The sequence below is a fragment of the Cynocephalus volans genome, chromosome 18 (assembly GCF_027409185.1).
Source record: "Cynocephalus volans isolate mCynVol1 chromosome 18, mCynVol1.pri, whole genome shotgun sequence".
NCBI classification, from domain to species: Eukaryota; Metazoa; Chordata; class Mammalia; order Dermoptera; family Cynocephalidae; genus Cynocephalus; species Cynocephalus volans.
In genome coordinates this window covers 10,013,538-10,036,509 of record NC_084477.1, presented here as the reverse complement: position 1 = coordinate 10,036,509, position 22,972 = coordinate 10,013,538, and the positions used below count along the sequence as shown (strand labels likewise).

General features: G+C 34.6%; 1 protein-coding gene across 4 annotated transcripts in view; it reads right to left on the bottom strand.

Annotated features, from left to right (window-relative positions):
* ENAH (ENAH actin regulator) overlaps positions 1–22,972 on the bottom strand; it is a 147,510-nt gene that overhangs the window by 40,825 nt on the left and 83,713 nt on the right. For all 4 annotated transcript variants that reach the window (XM_063082871.1, XM_063082870.1, XM_063082873.1 and 1 more), the window contains exon 3: positions 18,284–18,461. In XM_063082871.1, the coding sequence (XP_062938941.1) occupies positions 18,284–18,461 (178 nt within the window). The remainder of the gene's footprint in view (positions 1–18,283; positions 18,462–22,972) is intronic.

The window sequence follows — 22,972 nt, the reverse complement described above, 5'->3', positions numbered from 1 at the left end:
GATACAAAGCAAAGTTGTGAATTGCTGTTTCAAATAAGAAAATGTGGCAATGTCACTGACATAGTGTCCTATAAATGATGAAAATCAGATTAGAATCTCTCTCTAAAACAGGAATGGAGGGCTGGCCCGTGGCTCACTTGGGAGGGTGTGGTGCTGATAACACCAAGGCCACGGGTTCAGATCCCATATAGGGATGGCCGGTTAGCTCACTTGGGAGAGCGTGGTGCTGACAACACCAAGTCAAGGGTTAAGATCCCCTTGCCGGTCATCTTTAAATAAATAAATAGATTTAAAAAATAAAATAAAACAGGAATAGCATTTCAGTCTTGCCTTCAATACTAAGTTTTGGTTAAAGCACATTTCACTTACTGTCACATTTTAATTTTAACAAATCTAGTTTCACACTTAGCCACAGACTATTTGAAAACACAAAACTAGAAGACAAATAGGTGTTACTATGTACAATACAATCAAGTTTAAACTTAGAGTGGCAGTTATATTGTTTGTACACAGTTAAATGTAAGGTAATAATTGGGGAAATCTGCTTTTTAACACATTATTTTACAACTTAAAAAATTTACCTTTATTATAAAAGCCAAATCAATCTTTCTCTGCACTTGGGTAAATTATCTATTATTCTGCATGTGGACCTTCAACATATTAAGTATAAAGGTACAGAACATCAAGTAAAAAATGAGCTAAAGAGAGTCCTAATAACGCAAATACCAATGATCACTCATAGCTAGTTCAAAAGATGCCCTAGAAGAACCCCCAGGAGGAGGCAGAAAAACCAGAAATAAAATTTAGTGATTAAATACTTAATCTGCAATGCTTAATTGTAGAATTTGGGAAGGAGAGGAGGAATTTATAAAGAGCCACGCAATAGACCCACTACAGTAACTGTGTCACCTGGAACAAATATAACTTTAGGTGATTAAGAAATACAATAGAATTTTCTTTCTGTCTCTTAAATTTACAATACATGCTTCTTTGCCTAAACCGGTAGTATGTAAATTTAAAAATGATTCTCTTTATAGGTAAAGAAACAATATCAATAATACTGAGGAATCACATTAAAAATCCTGAGTCACATGGATAAAGTACATACACACAGCTGAACTATTTATACAAAATTTTAACAGTATTATTATTTTAGTTATTAAATGATATTACTTTAGTTATAATATCATTTTATAACTTTTCTCACAAAATAATATGGCTACTCAAGGCATATAGGAGTCAAAAAAAAAAAAAGCTCAAATAATTCAAAAATCACATTTTAGAACTTGGGTTTTCAAACCAGAAAGCTTCAGAATCAAATGGTGATAAAAAGAATATATATAGAGAGGATATCTCTCTCTCTAGCATCTATATATATAGAAAGAGATCTCCTTGTGTAAGGATCAGGGTATGTATACATCTGATTATCTCTAATTTGGGGTGGTAAAGTAACATATCCGGTTTGTCCATGCAGACAATACATATATGTACACACGTGTGTATATGACAATGAGAGTGAAAGAAAACCCTCTGTAAGCCTAAATTCACTCTTAACCCACAGATATCTACCCTACTGAATAAAGGAGACTGTCGATCAAAAATCAACCTATTAAAGCAAGTAATAGTTTACATCTGCCTCACAACATGCACATGTAAAATTAATTCAAGTTATGCAAAATTCCCTTGGAATAATGTACATTTACATTCCTCAAATCATATTAAGATGAATATACATTTTTTCCTTAAATTCTAAGTTAAAAGTTTGCTCCCAAACAAAATAGTTAAAAAGAAAAAACAAACAAAAACCTCTCTCATTTGTGTTGGAAGAGGTGGACAAGAGTAGTTTTAATATCTTAATCCTGACTAAATCCTCACTAACAAGCCAACTCAAAAGCTGACCAAATCACCTACATGAACCACAACAAATATCACAACATAAAAACAGTAGCTTGCTAACTATCCTAAATACCACAAACCAGACTATGGCCTAAGGAAACAAAAGTTATGGAAATGTGCAAGTAGTATGTACCACAGCTTGAAAAAGTAATGTAAACATAATGTTGCTTACCACAGAAAATACATCGCAAATTAGTGCTGTCCTGGGTAGCAGTAACCTTGCTCTGGGCTGCAACAGACACCTTGGTGTTAGAAGCTTCAAAGGACAACGGGGCCATCTGAAGAACTTCATATAAACTAAAAGGTGCTTTGAAATGTTCAAAATGTATTTATACATAACGTCCTATCTAGATCCTCATTCTGGAAGCTCTGTAATTTAATAAAAACGTATCCTCTTTAACATAAGCTCTTAAAATTTTTTATATGTAATCTTATTTGTGGAAAAGACCTACTATAACAGGCCATAGTTCAAATGATGCACTTATAGTTTAATTATTTCCTGAGTTATATAACAAAAAAGTGCAATCTGCATTTTAGGAAAAGTTAATGGAGATGAGATATAGTAAGTCAGGATCTATGGCCATTTGAGTTAATTTCATGAGCTATATACTCTCTCATTTAGGAGAACTGCATCAGAAAAAAATTTAGGTAAAATGCTTAAGATTAATTTAACATGAGATTAACTCATTTCTACTAGTTGGCAAAGAACCAAAGCCATTATAAACAACCTACTGCGATTAAAAGTTTTATATTCATTGATATAAAATAAGAATATCTTTGCCTCGCACTTTGAAAAAAGATCAGCTATTCATTGTTTTACCAAGCCACATTTTACTTTTTTTTTTTCCAGTATATATACATATTTGACAAAATCCTATTAAAAATGTGTGGCTGCATCAATTAGCCATTCATTGATAGGGTACTTACATTAAAATTTAGTTTACTATAACAAAGTAAATTCTTTTTAGGAGGAAAAAACTCAATGAGAATGATAGTTTATGAAAAGTGGGAGGGCTTATCTAAAATCAAGGTGACACTGAAAATTAGGATGGGAAAAATAAAAATAAAATGTACTTTTTTACTATTACATTAGTGGCATCCAAAACTTTACATCAATAACTTTTTGTAAAATCCTAAAGAAATTCTTTTCAGCATGGGAAAGATTTTTTTTTTCCATTGGTATTAACCAAGAAACCATCAATGGGTTAAAAATATATTGACTTAACAAAGACCACATAATGGCAAACAAGACAGTATTTTAGATTTCCCCTAAAACTGTATTCTTTAAATACAACTCATGCTAACTAAAGAAGTTTGTTTCAGCAGAATCAGAACCAAACCCATTTATATTTAAAGAATGCACATCTGAAAGGAGTAGTAAGTCTTAAATATTCAAGAGATTTTTCATCATTTTTAGAAATCAGATTTAACATAATTCAATTAAGTCTTGCTTTAGAAATAATACATACAGCAGATATTTGCAAACACAAAATAAATAAGATTGATAAATGTCACCTTTGCTAAGTACTTCCAACCACCCAATCTATTATGATTAAAGTTGCATGCACAATATTCATAGTAACGACATAAAATATAGAAAGACCACAGGCATACATATAAAATATCTACCAAGATAATGAGATCAGGAGATAAACAATTTAGAAAAATTTCTGTAACTATATTTTAAATTTAAACTGCTTTAAAAAAAACCTGTCTTACCGATGCTTGTATATGGCTACTTCTATAAAACCTTTATTAAATAAACATGTCTAGTCTTCAGGTTTTACCCTCTTGTTCCTTTAATCCATATTTAAAGGGGGAAAAAAACCACATAAGTACAATTTTAAAAGAACTTACAAGAAAAACCTGAGAAATTATCTCGTCTCTGACAGCAGAGAAACTGCCACATCCCATTACCAATCATTTTGGCAAAAAGTCATCTGACAATTGTCAGAATGCAGGTAAACCATTATCACTGCATAAGGCAAAACATTTTCAACCCAAAATTCCCAGTCTTTCTCACAATTTAAATTATTCAGCCACACTCTTGTACTTGGTATCTGTAAGCATCTTCTTTCCACTGACTTTTACTTCATACCATCACGAAAAATATTGATCTGATTTCTGATGAGGCTGCTTAGATTCTACTGCAGTTTGCACTTCCCGAAGATACTAAATAATTCATTGCATCATATGCATAAGGCAGACAATGCTTCCTGCTTAATATTGATGCCATTAACTCTTTCTCCACTAAGTCGGGGAAGAGGGTAGAAAATGGGAAAGAATATTCATTGTTCGGGTTTAGTAAACTTAGTGATATGATGATTTCGGCACAGTTTTAGTACTAGCACTGATGTTCCATATACCTTACATTTTATCTGTGAAAACACATTTCTCTTTAAGTTAACCATATTAAAATAGAAATTAGGATGGGCTCTAAAGGAAAGCATGAACTGAGGAGGTTAAAATATATCAAAAGTGTAAAATTTAATATTTATAGTAGAAAGAGAAATGACCACCTCCATCAGCCACTCTGACCTTAAATATAGTCTAGTCGTAGTTGTTCATTTATTTCTAATGCAGTTTGTGAAACAGTCATCCTTCAGGCTTTCCCCCTCCCTTTAACAACCTTTACCATTAGTGCCTTTATGAGCAGGGAAATGTAGAAACCCAGAGTGAGATATTAGTAGTGGAAAGTGACAGGCTGCTTAGATCTGATCAGCATTACTGTATATAAGCACTACAGTAGACCCTTAGCATTCATGCTTTTAACATTAGAGGTTCCCACTATTAGCAGTTACTCCCAAGGCAATTTGTAATGGGGATATTACCCACCTCAGCATTTTTTCTGAGGATTAAATGAAATGATGTTTGAATTTGATTTGCACTCTATAAAGCTGGCCAGCAACATCAACATCCAAAGCAGTGGTGTTCACACTTACCACCAATAAGGGCCCCAGGTATTTCTCTCATGATTGCAAAGTTCTACACATTTTTGAGAGAGAGTGAAAGTAGATGTGTTTGTGTTTGTTCTAAAGTATCTAGAATAGAAGTGAGGCAAACACTGCAATGGTATGGTTGCCTGTATTCAGAAAAAAATAGGTACCGTATTGCAGGGCACTGTCCTAGGAGACATGTGAATTACAAACAATAAATTTTATTCAAAGAAATAGGATTTTTAAAGTGGCATTTTGAAACATTTTTTAAAGTATTTCAAATTCTGTTTAAATATATTTGTACTTTTTAGTAAAAGAAAACCTTTAATAATACATGTATATCTCAGAAAATGGAGCACCACACACCTACAGCCTACAGCCACACATAAAAAAATACCATCATATAGAAAGAACTCCTCTCATTTTCACTCAATTTTGTGCAGAACTGTATACATGATTGAATTTTTCCCTCCTTCATTTCTTGTAATCCTCCCCCAACCTATGGCTTCAGATGCATTTTATCCCCTTCTATGCGAATATGAAAATGACAGCTAACAGTTGATAAGTTGGTGATCATCTATTACACACCACACTGGCAATAGCCTTAACATGATCCTCAGTCCACCACCTGTTTTGTAAGCAATTTATTTTTAGCTGTAGAATGAATGACTCCACCCCTAGCTAAAGAAACTTGAAGAGTCACCTAGAAGTTGACGAGTCTATAATTTGCCAATCCCATCATATCCTAATGCTTCCTGAGATAAGAGTAACCCCTGTCCCCATGTTCACTTTTCTGCCTCCTCTTCCTGAGCACAGATCAAGGCCTGCCCATCAGATCACTTCACGGTGCCCCCCTGCCCTTTGTTACTAAAGGCATTATTAAGTATACGCTCAGAGAAAACACCATTTTGGTAGAATGCTACTTTAACAAACACGATTAGCTTATTACTAGAGTATTTGTTAACTCTCTAACCAGCGCCCCTATCTATTCAGATACACAAAACAGGAATCTAGGACTCTCCTTACCCCTTCCTTCTCTTTTACTTCTACTATCTGACCAATTCCCAAGTCCTGTCAATGCAGCCTCCTAATTTCTCTCTCCAACCTGTCTTCATTGCCAACGATCTTGTTCTATGACCTCTCTAATGTTCAAAGTGGGATACATATATCCCAGAAGCTTCACATGTACTAGAGAAAGGGAGAAAATAGTAGCACTTCTATTTGTTACTTTTTCTCATCCTCTTTACTTTTTTGTTTGTTTGTTTTATGTATGCAATACGTCAACACCAAAGTACATATACAAAAACAATAAACACACATGTATTAGAAAGTATGCTCAAAAATTAAGAGACCACCAGCCTAGACAGTTACAATAACATCACCTAATTAAGCTGCCCATCCTAATCTTGCTATCTTTCCCCTCCCCCACAGCAGCCAGTGATACTTAAATAACTAAATCAGATCAAAACATCCCCCTTAGAAAAAGCTCTTCAATTGCTTCCCACTGCTCTTAAGATAAATACCAAAATCCAGTGCTTTCTCCCCGTGACGTGATCACTGCCTGTCCTATCCAATTCATACTTTGCCACTCTCTATACTCCACGTACACTGGTCTCTCCGTTTCTCAAATGTGGTGTATGCTCCTCCCCCTGCAGGGCCTTTTTTTTTTTAAACACGTGCACAAGCCTTCTGCCTCTTGGTCAACTGGCATGCTTCTTTTTGCACCAACTAGAACTTTTTGGCGGCCAACACTCAATTAGTTACTATTAGCCCCCAGGCAACTAAATAATGAGTTCTTAGTCCTTCACTAGGAAGTCTTATTTCTTATGCAAGTTGTATTACATATTCTTTCTTCCTATTAGCCACGTCAAAAGATTTGAAAGGAGATAACCATAAATATGAGGGGGTCTTCAAAAAGATCTCGGAAAGATTCGTTTTATCTTTTAACTCTATTTTTCCATAAACTTACTGAAGTACTCATATAAAATTAGATAATATCAAATTTTCTAGGAAATATAAAGAATCTTGTCTAAAGACTTAGGAGAAAAGTTTTAGTAGAATATTCAAATTAGGGAAAGAGGTCCAAACTTATATTTGGGCAAGAAAGAAAGAGGCTGTGTTTGGTTTCTTCTACTATGAATGCAGGTGGGCATCATTTTAGGAAAAAACACAATTTCACTTGCTCATCCGTGTGTAAAGAGCTAAAACTCATTTAACCAAGAAAAGTGTTTTTATTCTAAAAGTATAAAACACAGACTTTCAAAGACCATATCTGGTTTTTTTCCTACTTTTGTAAGAGAAAAAAGAATTAAGAAAACCACAAAAGTATGAAATTCCTCTATTCTACACTAACACTCTTAGGTGCAGGGGAAAACGAAGGCAGTGGAGGTAAGGCAATTCTGGGCAAAACTGAGCCTGGGGACTAAGAGAATAAACCTCAGAAACCTCACAATTTGGTCAAGCATTCATCTCTATTTACATTCAACGTGGCATAAAAAATTGCTACACGGTTCTGCTTTACACAATTCACCAGGTTTTAAAATGTTGATAAACTAAAGACTCTGAGGAAGGCTTTTCGCTTTGATTTTAATCCCTATATTTTACTTTCACTACACACCATAGTCATACAACTCTAAAACAGGAGCCAATTATTAAAACTCAGAATGCCTAGATACATAAATACATGCTTTTTATTAAGATCTACTTTTTAAAAATGCCATGCATAAATGCTACAAGATGTATGAATCTTGAAAACATTATGCTAAGTGAAAGAAACCAGTCACAAAAGACCACATATTGTATGGTTCCATTTATATGAAATGTCCAGAAGAGGAAAATCCTTAGAGACATAAAGTAGATTAGTGGTTGCCAGATGCTGGGTGGTATGAAGAATTGGGGATGGGGTAAGGTAGGGGGTGATGCCTTAAGGGTACGAGGTTTCTTTTGGTGTAAAGATAATGTTCTAAAATTGTGGTGATGGTTGCACAACACTAAATTTAGTAAAACCACTGAATTTTACACTTTAAACGAATAAACTGTATGTTATGTGAAATAAAGCTCAATCAAGCTGATACAGAAAAAAGTGCTATGCTGTGCATGTGTTCTTCATCTCAGAATTGTTTATAACACAAAGTTGAAAAATATCTCAAAGCCTATCACTTTTCCATTATGAAAAATATTAAGATGATTACCTCTGGATGGTGGGATTTTAGGTATTTTTACTTTCTTTAAAATTTTCTGTAATGCTTAAATTTTTGTAAGCAGCCCATGACTTTATAATCAGAAAAAATAACATATTCACTTGGAAAACAAACTGCTATGCTGGAAACTAGAGTTCTATTAACATGTCTGGTTCTTGTCAGAGGGAGCTCTATCTAAGTGGCTTGAGTTTCTGACAAGAGAACTGGACATAACAAAGAATAAAGAGACTCCATTAATAACACCAATGTGACCCCAAATGACTGGTAGACTGCAGAGCCAGGACCCAAATACCCTTTTGAAATACCAGAGCTGGTCTGGAGAAGGCACATGGCAGTTCCTCTGCAGTTGGGCTGTTTTCCAGCAGGAATCAAAACCAAAGGTTTCTTAGGTTGTGTGTGACTCTCTGAATACACCTCCATTCAGGACGGTTCATCAAAAACCAACTCTGTCCAAGTTAAAAAAAGGACGGCTGTCTCCTTTTCCATGGGAACCCCACTGCCCTTTCCCTTCTCTTTCTCTCTGTACAATAATTCACGATACTTCAAGAAGTTGCTTACCTAGAAGCCACCTCTATCTAAAACAACACAGGACAGCTAATATTTAAATGATAAAGAAGTCTAAATTTACTTTTGAAATTCAAAAATATGTAAAATTTTATTAAAAGTTCTGTTGAATACATAAAAATTAAACTCCATTTATCTCACATGAAATTTATTAAACAGAATTAAATATAAAGTTATTGGTGTGGGCTATCAGCAAGGACATTTAAAAAATTGTTCTACAAATTGATCATTAACCTCAATCTCTGAAATGTAATTATATCCATAACAGTACGTGTCTTTATTTCACTACCCTTTTAAAAATATATTATCTTATAATTAGCAGACCACAAATATTGGTACGCTATTTCAAACAATGATGATGTCCTGTTTAGATGAAACATCAATATATTCAGACAAAGAAGTGAACAGCCATCACCTATGCTGCCAAACTTTTAAAAATTAAGAAAAGTTTTAACAGGAGTGTCATGTTGCTGGCTCTTAAAAATCAATACATGCTACTCAATAAACATATTTTTCAGGAAAACTGTGTATAAAATAATTAGTACAATATTTTAAATGAAATTTTTAGTATTTTAGTTCGATCTACAGGCTTATGTTATTTTTCTATCTTCGTAAGACATTTTCCACATTAAATCTTAGCCTTTTACTGACACCTTCAAGAAACAAGGGAACTTCAAAAAGTTCATAGAAAAAAATAGAATTAAAAGATAATATGAATCTTTTCATGAACTTTTTAAAGTTCCCTTGTATAAGACCAAAAATGTTTAAACATAACTCAGGGAAATAAAATGTTCTTAAAACAACCTTTATGTGGATGAGGAAGTGAGAGTTCCCATAAAGCCTATTTGAGTAATAATGCAGAGAAATAACCCAGAAAATCTACATTTTAATGTACTGTAAGGTTGGGATCTCACAAGTTGCCATGAAAAAATAAACATTTTTAAGAACAAGTAAGATGCTTAGTCCATAGGTGAAGACAGCCAGGTGCAGGCAAGTTCTTTCCCCAAGCCTTACCACAGTAACTATCAGAAGGCAGGGCACAAAGCAATGTTAAAGGGACGGCTGCCTTTACAAAAGCAATCTGGCCACCTCTCCTCTGGCAACAACCTTATAATCAACTTGTTTTTAAGCAAGTCAAGATTCAGCAAGGCAGCTGCAGGCACCATACCATCTCTATGCAGAGGACAATGAAACTGCACAAGAAATGCTGGTGGAAAGTTTTAAAGAACACTGATTTGAATTCATACTCTAATAAATTAAAGGGTAAATCTTAGTATTCCTCTGCAGCACTAAAAACAAAACTACAGAGACTCAAACATCTATTCATGTAAATAATACTATAATCACTATTGTATTAAATATATTAGAAAGCTGTTTATATATTGTATCTTAGTCTAGACTAATGGGACTGTAGGCTACATTTAAAAAAAAAGGAGTATGTGTCTTTTGGCTTGCTGAAAGCAACACTTGAAATAATTTGATCTTTATGTGCAAATAAAATCTGGTAGTATGTGCCACTATATTAATAGCACTGTCACTAATTTTGGCTCTGCCAAATTTATTTATATATCCCAGAAATTACCAGTTTAAAGTGTTTGGAAAAAAGTAAGTAAGAGAAAAGAGGGTACAGAAAGAATGAGGAAGAGGTACAAGGGCCAAGAAGCAGGAGAGAGTGTATTTACTTAATGCACAGTCAAGAGGGGCCAGGTCATGAAGGAACCAAGAGTGGCGTTTAGCAGACTGCACTTTGTTCTGAGACTGATGGAAAACCACTGCAGGGTTACCTGGTACACACTATAATAGGCATGCAGAAGCCCCCTCTACCTCCTTCCTAGCCATATAAGGTCTATTTCAAGTATTATCTGCAGAATGAATGGATGAATAGTAAAGTTTTTCAGATTATCCATTCAAGAATAATAAAATCAGATCCTTACATCACAACACACAAACTAACAAAAATAAATAAATAGTAAAGTTTTATGGATTATTCATTCAAGAATAATAAAATTAGATCCTTACACCACAATACATATAAAAATAAATCCTAAAAAATAAACAAAATAAACTTTTCTTAGTATCTGGCACAATTACAAGATCCAAAAATTCCTAAAATGTCAACAACAGTAAGAACTTCTGGTTGATTTTACATAAGTATCTATCTCTATGATAAATTCCAGCCCCAAAGAAGCTTAATATTTGAGTTAGCAGGTTTCACTGGAATGCATAATGTACATTGTATATTTGGCTTTGAAAACACTGAAAATTACTTCAGACCTACTTCAGTAGTTTTGTGGGTAACAAGTTGAAAATTATTGTTCTAATTTTATCTCCCAAGGAAAACGACATTCATATATAATATACATGCTAACTGTTACAGATAACTAAACTGGGGGCTTAACATATTGGTTGTGAAACTTTAATGTCTAATTGAGAAAGTAATGGAGTTTCTTTTGCCACACTGTGTGCTATTTAAAGCCAGAATTCTATCTGTGTACTTTTCTTTCCAAAACCTGAACTCAGGATCACAGTAAAATTCAAACTAATGCTGAATTACATTTTCGCTTTTCACCTATTTCTCCCAAACTACTGACATTCTTCATATAGCCTAAATAATCTCAGATACCAAGTCCCATCCAAGCAAATCTCCCAGAGAGCTCCATTACTGACATATAAAAATGGGTGGCCAGAATTCTTTGTTAATGAAAAAGCTACCTACAGGGATGAAATACAGCCAGCACAATGTGGGTTCCCTGTTTCAAGTCATCTGATTCTTTCACTTTGAATTTTCTTCTCCATCCTTACGATTGCTGCCTCCACTCAGGAACTGAATGCTGGTCTCTCGCAACCTCCAGTAGCTCCCTTTCAAATCTGGCTAGAACTTTCTGAAGTACGGCTTTGCTCTTATCATCCCTCTTGCTCAATAAATTTCTGTCACCTTTTGAGCATCACATATTGCACACAGCTATTGATATTCAACTCTGTATGCCACAGATATGCACAATCAACTATGTTACAATAAAAAATAAAAATCTCTACCACCCACAGCCCTCAAAGGCCCTTCTTTATCAGAGCTACCTTCCTGAATTTGTTCCCACCAGGCCAAACACTCCCTGCTTTACAAACACATCTCATTCACCCAGTTGTGCACTCACGTGTTATTCCTCAGACCTGAGTCTGCAATTTCTTTCATCTTTCAAAATCCAGCTCAAAAAGCCATCTCATCATTAACATGTTCCCCGACTGCTCCAGTGAGAAGAATACTCATCCCCTTCTTACACCCCTATAGTCTTTTATCTGTCTTCAGATACGATTTGCTCTCTTGTATTATGGTTGTGTCTTCTCTCTGCTACAAGAGTAGAAGATCTTTGAGGACAAGATTTGTGTCTAATTTCCCCTTGCATTCAAATTATGGATTAACTAGTTAATTTTCTGGGGCAGGGGCAGGGGGAGGGGAATATAAGATGTCTTTACCAGGCAGTGAAGAGATGCAAAAAATTTCAGAGTCTCTCTACCATTTTTTGTCTAAGTAAATTAATCCATGCAGTAGACTTTTCTGGTTTGGAGGTTTTTTTGTTTGTGGGTTTGTTTTTTACATTAGCATTCAAAACTAACATTTGATAGTTTAAGAATACCAATGTCCTCACCTCATTTAATTCCCATAATGATATCCTAACACAAGTATTCTCATGATCCATATTTTAATAAATAAGGAAATAGCTTTAGAGAAGGAAACCTGCCAACAGATGCAGAGACAAAAGTGGAATCTTTTGACTCCAAATTCAAATTCTTTCCACTAAATAACAATAATGATCTTAAAATTTCACTACAAAACACAAAACAAAAAGTGAATGAAAGTTTTTCTCTTTCCTACTTTCTCACCCTAAACTGACTTCCCTCAAAAGCCTTTTAAAAAATGCTTTGAAGATCTTGAATTGAAAGGCAGAAAAATGTAGTAAAAAGAAATAACCTAAAAGGCCAGAAGACCCAAACCCCTTTCTGCCTCCCTTTCTAGGTAAGTACGACCCCAAGGAAGTCCCATCTCTCCATGTGAATCTCTTAATTGGAACTTAGGAGCAACAGCAGATTTGTGAATCTTGCATTATTGTGAAACTGTGGGTTCATAATGGGAAGACTGTGATAAAGATAAGTATGAGAACGAAAAAGAATTAACAGCACCCACAAAGAGACCATCCCAACCCCCAAAACTATTACCCATTTAAGCCTGATGAGCAGCTATGCTTTATTTGTTTCAAAATGTTACTTGTCCAGTAAGATTAGTTTAAGAAAGCTAAAAGCAAAAAACACTGTCCAAGATTATCTGTGGGGTCCTTTCCAGGTCCAAATTTATATGTCTTTATGAAAGCATTAATAAAGTACCCCAAATGCAATATGCCCTGAACCGACTTTGTCAGCCCCTACACAACATTTCCTCTAAAGCCACTTCCCACCCTCTTCCTCTCTGTCTCTGGTGGCATGCCTGGTTTTCACCCTGAAACACCACTCTCTCCTTCCTGCCTGCCCATTTGACATCTCATTGACACAGTGGAAAGAGGCTGAATTCTAAATTAGATCTGGGCACAAATGTCACAGATGCCACCATCTAGCTGTGGGCCCGTGGGCCAGTCCCGTGTAAGCCCCAATCTCATCTCTAAAACAAGTATAATACCACTGACTTTGCAGGGTTGTTAAAGATTATCAGTAATGTATGTGCCAGATTAAAACCAGGCACACAGCAGGTGACCAATAGATGATTATTCCTGCTTTCACGACTGAATAAGGACATAGGCAGAAGGCTGGGGTACTGCCTTGGCAGGTATAGTAGGCACTCAATAAAAGCCGGTCATCTCTCCACTCTGCTCCTTTCCTTTCTCTACTGTCAGTTCAGGCCTTGTCTTCTCGCAGATATTATCACAACACTGTCCTAAACTGATCAGCTGGTAACTGCATGCTCACCAGTCCCACCATGCTTGTCCTAAAATACAAACTTGTCATATCAAACATGTATTTAGTACCGTTCAATGATATCACTGCCTACTTGATAAAATGCATACTCCTCAGCAGGCACACCAGGCCTTTCCCAACCTTTCCAGTCTTATCTCTTGGGATCCCTCCAAAATAAATTCTCGGGTCCAAGCCACAAACATAGCCTATTAGCTGTTTCCCAACTGCTCCATGCTCTCATGACTCCAGGCCTATCTAGAATGTTCTTTTATCATTGAGGAGACCTGCTGATTCTTTAAAGCTTTCTCTGACCTAGAATTTTCTTTGGTACTCCAAAGGCCTTTCTTCACACTTCACTCACAAACTGTATCCTAATTTTGCTGGCCTTGTTTCTAGTAGCTCCAGCCTAACTGTGAAATCCTAGAAGGGAATGAATGGTTAGGCTTTACCATGTTAGTATTATTCCCAGTGCCCAGCACAATATGTATGCTCAAAACATGTTTAATTTAGTGATATTTTTGTGATATAAGTTTAATAATGCTCCCATTAATATCAGCAGTCTGGAAGACAAGAAATAACACTACCAGTATAAACAAAGTATTTCCAGAAATTTATTGAGATTTTAAATCCAATTAATCCCGAAAATCTATTGTAAAAAGATTTTTAAATGCTGAGATAAAACACATGCAAATGCTCATATTGGAAGGTATGTCAAGCCAAATTACCATTAAGAAAAAAATTAATGGAATTTCAATATTTACTATAAAATGTGAAGAAAGCTTCAACCATAAGAAGGATATCTTTGACTATATTCTAATTTTCTAGATACAAAATATAAAATCCAGCAAAAGCAGTCTTTTAGTTAATAGTAAAATATTTGAGGTTTACCTTTTGGAAAGGTACGTTTAATCTAGAACAAAAGCAGCAGAAAAATCTTACTGGCTATGCATATTATTTTCTTTAGATGGATTCTAAAAATTATTTATTTTCAAATGATTTAAACCTTTTACAAAATAACAGATTGTGCAAATATACCTCCACCAATCATCAGAGGGATTGACTTTGTAGTTTATATAATCCAAAATTATTATCTACAAAAATCTATAAATGTACTTTATAAATATTACAGAAATTAAAAATATTGGTCTGGATCATACATTTGTTTAAAACTGAGTCCATTTCCATTGGAGAAAGGAAAAGATATACAAGGAAGAGCACTAATTCAGCTCTTTAAAAAATGTTAGAACATGTGACTTGTGGGTTTTTTTAAAATTCCAAATATAACTCACTGTATTTAGCACCTCCTGTACTTTCCAGTATATATTAGATAATTGCACACGAAGTTAAAAACAAAATAAAGGAAAACATTCCTACCACCCACCCTTGTCATAAAAAAATGAAAATATTAAACACACACACAGAGCACCTTGTAAAGGTCAGTATGACTAGCCGCAAAGAAAGCTGTCTTTTCTTAATTTAAAAAATGTGTTTGAAGATTTAGGGAACTTGGGGGGGGGGGGGGGGGGCGTGATTATTGGTTTTGGCAAGAAAGAATTAGTAATTTTCAAATCCTGCTCTGGAGAACCACACAGGTGCTTCAGTGGCTGTGGGCCCCCAACTCCCACATTAATCAGAGAAGCTCCACAGGTTTTTTAGTCCATTTACACACTAAGCTTTTGTAAAAGATTTTGAACAAAGATTTCCATAATTTCAAAAAGTCTGAAAATCATGAAGAAAAATAAACCAATCATGACAATGGATAATATTGATATTAACACCTAATAATCAAAAATAGAAATGTTCAACATGGAAAAATGGTTTTAAACAGTGATAAAACATTAAGAAATAGGCAAGACTAATATTTGTAGTTGCTCTACCTTTATGAATAAGTTTGTTCTTTTGCTTCTGATCAGAGTTTTTTGGGCTACTGTTTGTTTAGGGAAGGGACATGTGAGTTAACCTTTTTCAACTTGGTTTTGGCAGAAAGACTGAAGATGGTTTCAGCACAGAATTGGCTGTGAACTCAAGGCAAACAGCTCTGGCAGGGGAAAATATAATCAAGTTGAGAGGCAACATTATTTTTGTTTACGGAGATGAGGGACCCACATAATTCTACTGTGGTAGGGTATATACCTATCCTACACTTTGGGAAACTGCACAAAAAATTAAATCTCTTTCCAAGGACATTCCTGAGTCTTAGTATCTATCCCCTCCCATGCTTCCACTTCCAAACCAATTAATGCCATCGATAATCAGAAATAAGTTGTTAACTACAGTATTTTATGAAAAGTCATTTTCCTAAATAAGACTATTTAGAACAATAGCCATTGCTGTGGATTGACTGAATTGTGTCCCCAAAGTTCACATATTAGAAGTGTAATTCCACTGTAACTGTTGAGGGTGGGAAATCGTATTATGGTAATTGAAAGGTGGGGCCTTGAAGAGGTGATTGGAAAGCAGGACCATGCCATAGTGAATGGATTAATAATGGTGGTCAGGGGCGTGGTTCTGAGGGCTTTAAAAGAAGAGCACGAGAGGTTAAGCTCTCTCTGCTCCACCATATTCTGCCACGAGACCCCTGGGTCACTGTCGCTACCACCAGGATGCTCACCAGGTGTCTTCCCTGGACTTTGGACTTCCCAGCCTCCAAAATTGTAAGCAATAAATTTTGTTTTCTTTATAAATCATCCAGTTTCAGGTATTTTGTTGTAAGCAACAGAAACAGACTAATACAACCATTTTATATGCTTTGTTTTCTCTGATGTAAAAACTACAAAACCAAAAGCTTTTTTTCCAGTAACTTGGTTCACGATGCAAGGAGACAGCTAAGATGGGCCAACTTTCTCCACCATTATACCTCTGTCCTTAGTCCATGGTGTCGCTGATTGAAGTTGTGACAGAGAAGAGAATAAAGTATCAAAATCACCCAAGAAGAATCCTATTATGTTTCTTTTTTTGTGTGTGCCACACCAAAATGCTTGTATAGCTAATGAAATGATGGGTGATTTTCCTATTTGCCAAACTTTCTATACATGCTGTGGAACATCTTAATGCTTATTACTTTATGATAGAGAATGTAATTGAATCTCTCCACATTAAGACTCACTAATTTCAAAAGATCAAGATCAGAAGAAGAAAACATTTATTTGTATTTGCATTTTGAAAGCAAACTATGTGACTACTCACTGATTAAGAACAATCCTTTCCATTCAGTTTTTTAAAAATCAATGACAAGCTGAACAATAATTTTGACTACTTTAAAGAAGAAACATTTAGTTCCTCATCAGTAACATTTAATTCCTATTATCACTGGATACTCTTTTAAAGGTTTAGAAATAAAAGTAATGCTAGTTCGTTGCAAACATGGGGAAGCCAAATATTATCATACATACACTACCCAAACTTCGGTCTCTTAATTATTTATTACATAATTGACCTCTTCAATAAGATAGTAAGAACCACAATTCTAGTTTCTTCCCTATGGTAAAACTATGGTGAATGAAAAGCAATTCTATACCTACAATAGAATGCCAATAAAACACTGAAAGCTGCAAGAAAAAGTACAGTGAATTAGATGATCTACATACAAGACTATACACACTTTCTTACAACATTTTCTGGACTTAGAGACAAACCAGGAGAAGTTCCAGTGGTTTATTTTCTCAAAATAGATAAAATATGAGAACTGTGTATAAGTTACTTACAGATAATAATGTCCTCAAAAGAAGATCTAATATAAATACCTATAAGCATAACAACTTAAAGTTTCTGCAAGATCCCAAAATCTTTTTGCTCTGAAATTCATATCTGAAATAGGCTAACACATGAGCTAGATACTGCAACCCTTTTAAAAATAAGGCAAAGTATAACTATAATTTAACGTATTTATAATAGGTTTTGAAATTCTATACCTTTAACAAAATATCAAATTCTCATCTGACTATAACTCCTTCCACTTAAAATATATAAACTTTGCTTACAGCACATTTATATCTTTAAAATCATTACTAAATACACAACATAGGCAAGATCATGTATGCATTGTTTTTACATATAACATTTATTTTCTGATTATAAAAATCCATCTTTTCAAAGAAATAACCATACATTAGTATATTTCTTTTGCTCTTTTTAAAACCAAGACAAAACTGAGTTCATCCCTGACTATATATACTGTTTGAAACCCTGGGTTTTTTTGTTTGTTTTTTTTTTAAGTGAATTGTTTCTATATATCTAACATGCAGTGACAAATGAGATGCAATTCATAGCTTGTACCACCTGAGGGCACTCTTAAAATCTTTAAACAATTTTTAGAATCAAATTTTTATCTACTAAGAAAGTGACCTAGTCATGGGCTAAGCAGTGGCTTGAAAAACATGTTTTAGAAAACATACGTATTTTCTTCATAAAAAGTAAGATGATAATAAATATGCATAATTCCTATCTACAGCATCTTCTCTGGGCCTCATGTTCTTGCAAAAAAAAGTTGAGTTTCTAAAGCAGAATGAACACAATTAAGTAACTTCAAATGAGAGGGTTAAAAAATTACTGCACTAACTAAACACATAAGATTATTTTTCTAGACTATACATTTATTACCAAGCAAAATTTCACATTTTGTAGAAAATAGAAATTCAAGAACTACTTCAAATACATATATGATTTAAAAGTTGACAAAAAGGTTTATCACATAACATATATATGACACTTCAGTTCAAAAATACAAGTAAACCATGGACACCTTACCTGTTTCCTGTGAATTTAACACTTCTAAGGCATGCATCATGGCACTTGCGAAGACATTGGCATCCTCTTTGCTGCCAAAGTTGAGACCATACACCTGTCTAGCATCTCGCCATTGGTGGAAGGTCTGTGTAGCTTGATTGTACTTCAACCCTTTAGGAATGGCACAATTTATCACGACCTAAAAGACAATAATTCCTTATAAAGTCAAGCTAATACCTGGCAAAATCAAGGAGTCAACAAATCCTGATTGTGTATATTCACTCCAACCTGTTCCTAACAGACCTTGGCAAAAATGGTTAGAACAATTATCTAGAGTAAAATCTGTCTGCAGAAAAATCAGTCCAATGGATGCTAAGCTGTCCGATGGTTAAAAACGTCTTTCTTAGAACAGTAAATCATTAAAACAAAAGAGAATCTATACCCTTCATTAAACAACTTGTTTGTTGAAGTAGTACAAATACAAAAGAGCGTATAGAACCTATGTGTGTATCTCAGTGAACATTCCCATGTAAACAAAACCCCGATCAAGAAACAGAATATTAATACCAGAAGTACTCCTTAATTCTTCCCACCTCCCAAAAGGTACTAGCCACACTTCCAGCATCATAAATTAGTTCTGCTAGTTTTTGGATTTTATATAATGAAGTTACACAATATGTACTATAATAGACCTGCCCTCTTTCCCTAAAATTATGTTTATGAGAGCTATTCATTTGTGGCATGTGGCTGTGTTTTGTTCATTTTCATTGCTCTGTGGTATTCCTTTGTGCAAATCATGTTTATTTACCCATTCTCCCATTAATGTACCTTTGGATTACTTGCAGTTTGGGGCTATTACAATAGTGATGTTATAAACATTCTACTGAATGTCTTTTAGTACACACAAGCACACATTTTTGCTGGGCATATACCCAGGTGTGGAATTATAACAGGCCATGTTCAACCTTAGTAGAAAACTCTTGAGTAGCTTTCCAAATTCCTTCTATCAATTCACACTTCCATACCAGTATACAACAGCTTGTACTATTCCACATATGCAACCATATAATTGGTACTCTCGGTCTTTATTTTAGCAATTCTGGTGGGTATGGATACTATATCACTGTGGTTTTAGTTTGCATTTCCCTGATTGCTAATGAGCTTTAGTACTTTTCATGTTTTATTGACTATCTAGATTATCTTTTGTGAATACCTGCTTAAATTAAATCTCTTGCCCATTTTTCTCCTGAGTTTTCCATCTTTTTCTTCACTGATTTATGAAAGTCCTCTATATACACTGGATATGATCCCATTGTTGGTTATCTGTGTTGCAAATATCTCGTCACATTCCATGACTTTCCTTTTCCCTCTTAATGGTGTCCTGATGAACATAAGTTCTTCACTTTTATTCGGTCCAAATTAGCAATCTTTCCTTCAGCTAATGCTTTTTGTGTACTGTTTCTTAAACATTTCTCAATCCCAAGGTCATGAAAATATTCCCTCATACTATCTTACAGAAGCTTTTTTGTTTTACCTTTCACATTTACATCTTCAATCCTACTTATTTATGCCTATGGTGTCACACAAGACTCAAGTTTCCTATTTGTTTCAATACGACTGTCCAATTGATTAGCACTATTACCTATGCTACAAGTTTACCTTCTTCATAAACCAAGTGTCTCTATGGCTCTGTTTTGTCCTACTAGTCAATATGCTTATCTTTTTGCCAACCAATACAACCAATACAGTGTTTTAATTATTGTGGCTTTTTACTAAGTCTTGATAGCCACTAGAGTGTGTCCTCCTATTTGGTTCTTCAATATTGCTTTGGCTAGTCCTGGTCCTTCGTGTGCAGCTACAATTTTATATTCTGACTGTGAATTTCCACCAAAGAAATTTTTGGGGTTTTGACTGAGGTTGTACTGAAGCTAACAGATCAATCTGAGGAGAACTGATGTCATAAAATTATCTTCTAATTCATGAATATATCATCTACCACACTTTAGTTAGATATTCTTTAATCCTCGATAGCCTTCTGTACCAGGGTCCTGAACACCTTTCATTAGATTTGTTAGGTATATGATACATTTTTGTTGCTATTATAAATACTATCATTTAAAATTTTTGTTTTCTAACTCCCTGATGGAACTACTGATTTCTGTATAATGAAAATGTGCTCATAAACCTTACTGAACTCGTTTATTAATTCTAACTATTCTAATCTTCTGTTAATTCTAATAATTTACGTTCAGGTTTTTTCCCCTAAATACACAACCATGTCATCTGCAATTGACAGCTTTATTCCTTCCTTTCCAATCCTTGCTGCATTTTATTTCTTTTTCTTACCTTCATATACTGGCTAGGAACTGCAATACAATGCTAAAAAGAAGTGGTGATATCAAGTATCTTTGTCTCTTCCCTGATCTTGAGGGAAAGCTTTCTTCATTTCACCACTAAATATGATCTTTCATGGAATATTTTTGTAGATACCTTTTATCAAACTGAGGAAGTACCTTCCTATGCCTTGATAGAAATCTTTAAAAGCTTTAAATTAAAGAGAATGCATATAGTTTTACTTAAAGATAACTACTTATTGGACGTCCACTAGGCATGCTGTGAGGCTTGGACTTCATCATAATTCTAAACTCTATGCTTCAAACCCAATGAGCCTAGCCTGAGTTAGCCCGTGGCGCACTTGGTAGAGTGCTGCGCCGGCAGCGCGGCGACGCTCCCGCCGCGGGTTCGGATCCTATATAAGACTGACCAGTGCACTCACTGGCTGAGTGCCGGTCACAAAAAAAAAAAAAAATAGAGTGGTGGTGATATTCCACCCTACACATGCCTATCTATTTTTAGCCTGACCATAACAGAGGAAACAGTGCAGTAAACACCTACTCTTCCTTGTGACTTGGCTCAATATCTTATTCTTGTCTATGAAGTCACTCATGACCCTTATCCCCATCTTCTCAAGATGTTGGTGATTCTTGTAGGCCCTTGGTGTGCTATGATTTATTTATCATAAGTGAAACATTGAGCTGTACTTCTTTATGTGCTTAACATCCCCATTTTCTACTGCATCTTTCCTTCAAGGTCAGGATCTTTATTACCCATAGAAAACCTAAGCATGGTACCTAGAACATAATAAGCACTTAATAAATGTTAACAGGAAGATGAAATACATATAATATATACTTATATAATTTGTACATATTTAATTTTACAAATAAACTGTGGGTGATTTTATTTAAAAGTTCTTACTACAGAAAGTTTAGATGTTTAATAAATTATAATAACATGTTTTCACTTAGAACAAACTAATAACCATTAAGAAATGCAACAACATACCCTGGAAAAAGAGAAAACCAATTATTTATTAGATTTATTTTTAGGTACATTATCACTTGTTTCTTTAAGTAACATCTTTATAAAATTATATTTTCTAGTTGTTTACTGCTAGTTATACAAAAATGCAACTAATTTTTATTCACAGGACTGATCTTGTATATAGCAACCTTGCTCAGCAATCTTATTAGATCCAATAGTGTATCTGTAGATACTTCTGGGATTTTTTTATATAAATAATTATAACAATGGTGAATAAGACCAGCTATTTCTCCCTTTGCAATCCTTATAGCCTATATTTCTTCATTTTTGTATCACTAGGTTGCTGGAATTTCCGGTGCAACACTAAATGAAAGTGATTAAAGCTGAAACCTCAACTTACCACAAATTTAGTGGAAATGCTCTCAACATTGTACTGTCCTTTAAGATATTACTGCATGCTTTTATTATCCACCCTTATCAACTTAAGAAAATTCGTTTCTATGCCTAATGTGCTGAGTATTATGTATTGACTTGAATTTTATCAAATACTTTTCCGAAATCTCTTGTTTCTTGTAGGTTTTCTCCTGATAAACCAGAATATCTAATGTTATATTTTCCTTACATTACTGAGAAAAAGAGAGATAAGCCCTATTCAGTCAAGAGGTGGTCCTTTTTTTTTCTTTCCATACACATTGCTGCATTTGGTCTGCTAATATCTTATTGAGGTCTTTTATATCTATGTGTATGGTTATAATTGAGACTGGCTTACAATTTTCCTCTCTCAAACTGTTCTATGATTTAGATAGAATTTTTTAGCCTCATAAAATTTTATTCTCTACAATGGTATGCATAAAACAGGCAGTATCTTGAAGTTTTTAGATTTTATCTGTAAAAATTCTGGACTCTCCTGCAACATTTTTTAAATTGGGGTGATTGTAGGTCTATTATGTTTTTCAACTTTTCCATCAGTTTTAGAAAATTATGTTTTTCTACAAAATGGTCCATTTACTGGCATAAAGTTTTTCATAATATTGTTATAATTTATATTTCCTTACTGTAACTATAGTGACATTCTTTTTTCATTCCTAATATTGTTTATTTGTTTTGTTTGTTTGGGATTTTTTTTTGGTGGTTGGCTCGCATAGGGATCCAAACCCTTGACCCTGGTGTTATAACACCATGCTCTAAACAACTGAACTAATGGGCCAGCCTCTAATACAGTTTATTGTACCTTTCCTTTTTTTATTTGATTCTGCCAGTTTGTCTAGTTTGTCTTTTCAAAGAAGCAACTTTTGTGTTAATAATTCCCATTTAGGGCCGAGCCCGTGGCGCACTCAGGAGAGTGCGGCGCTGGGAGCGCTGCTCCCGCCGCGGGTTCGGATCCTA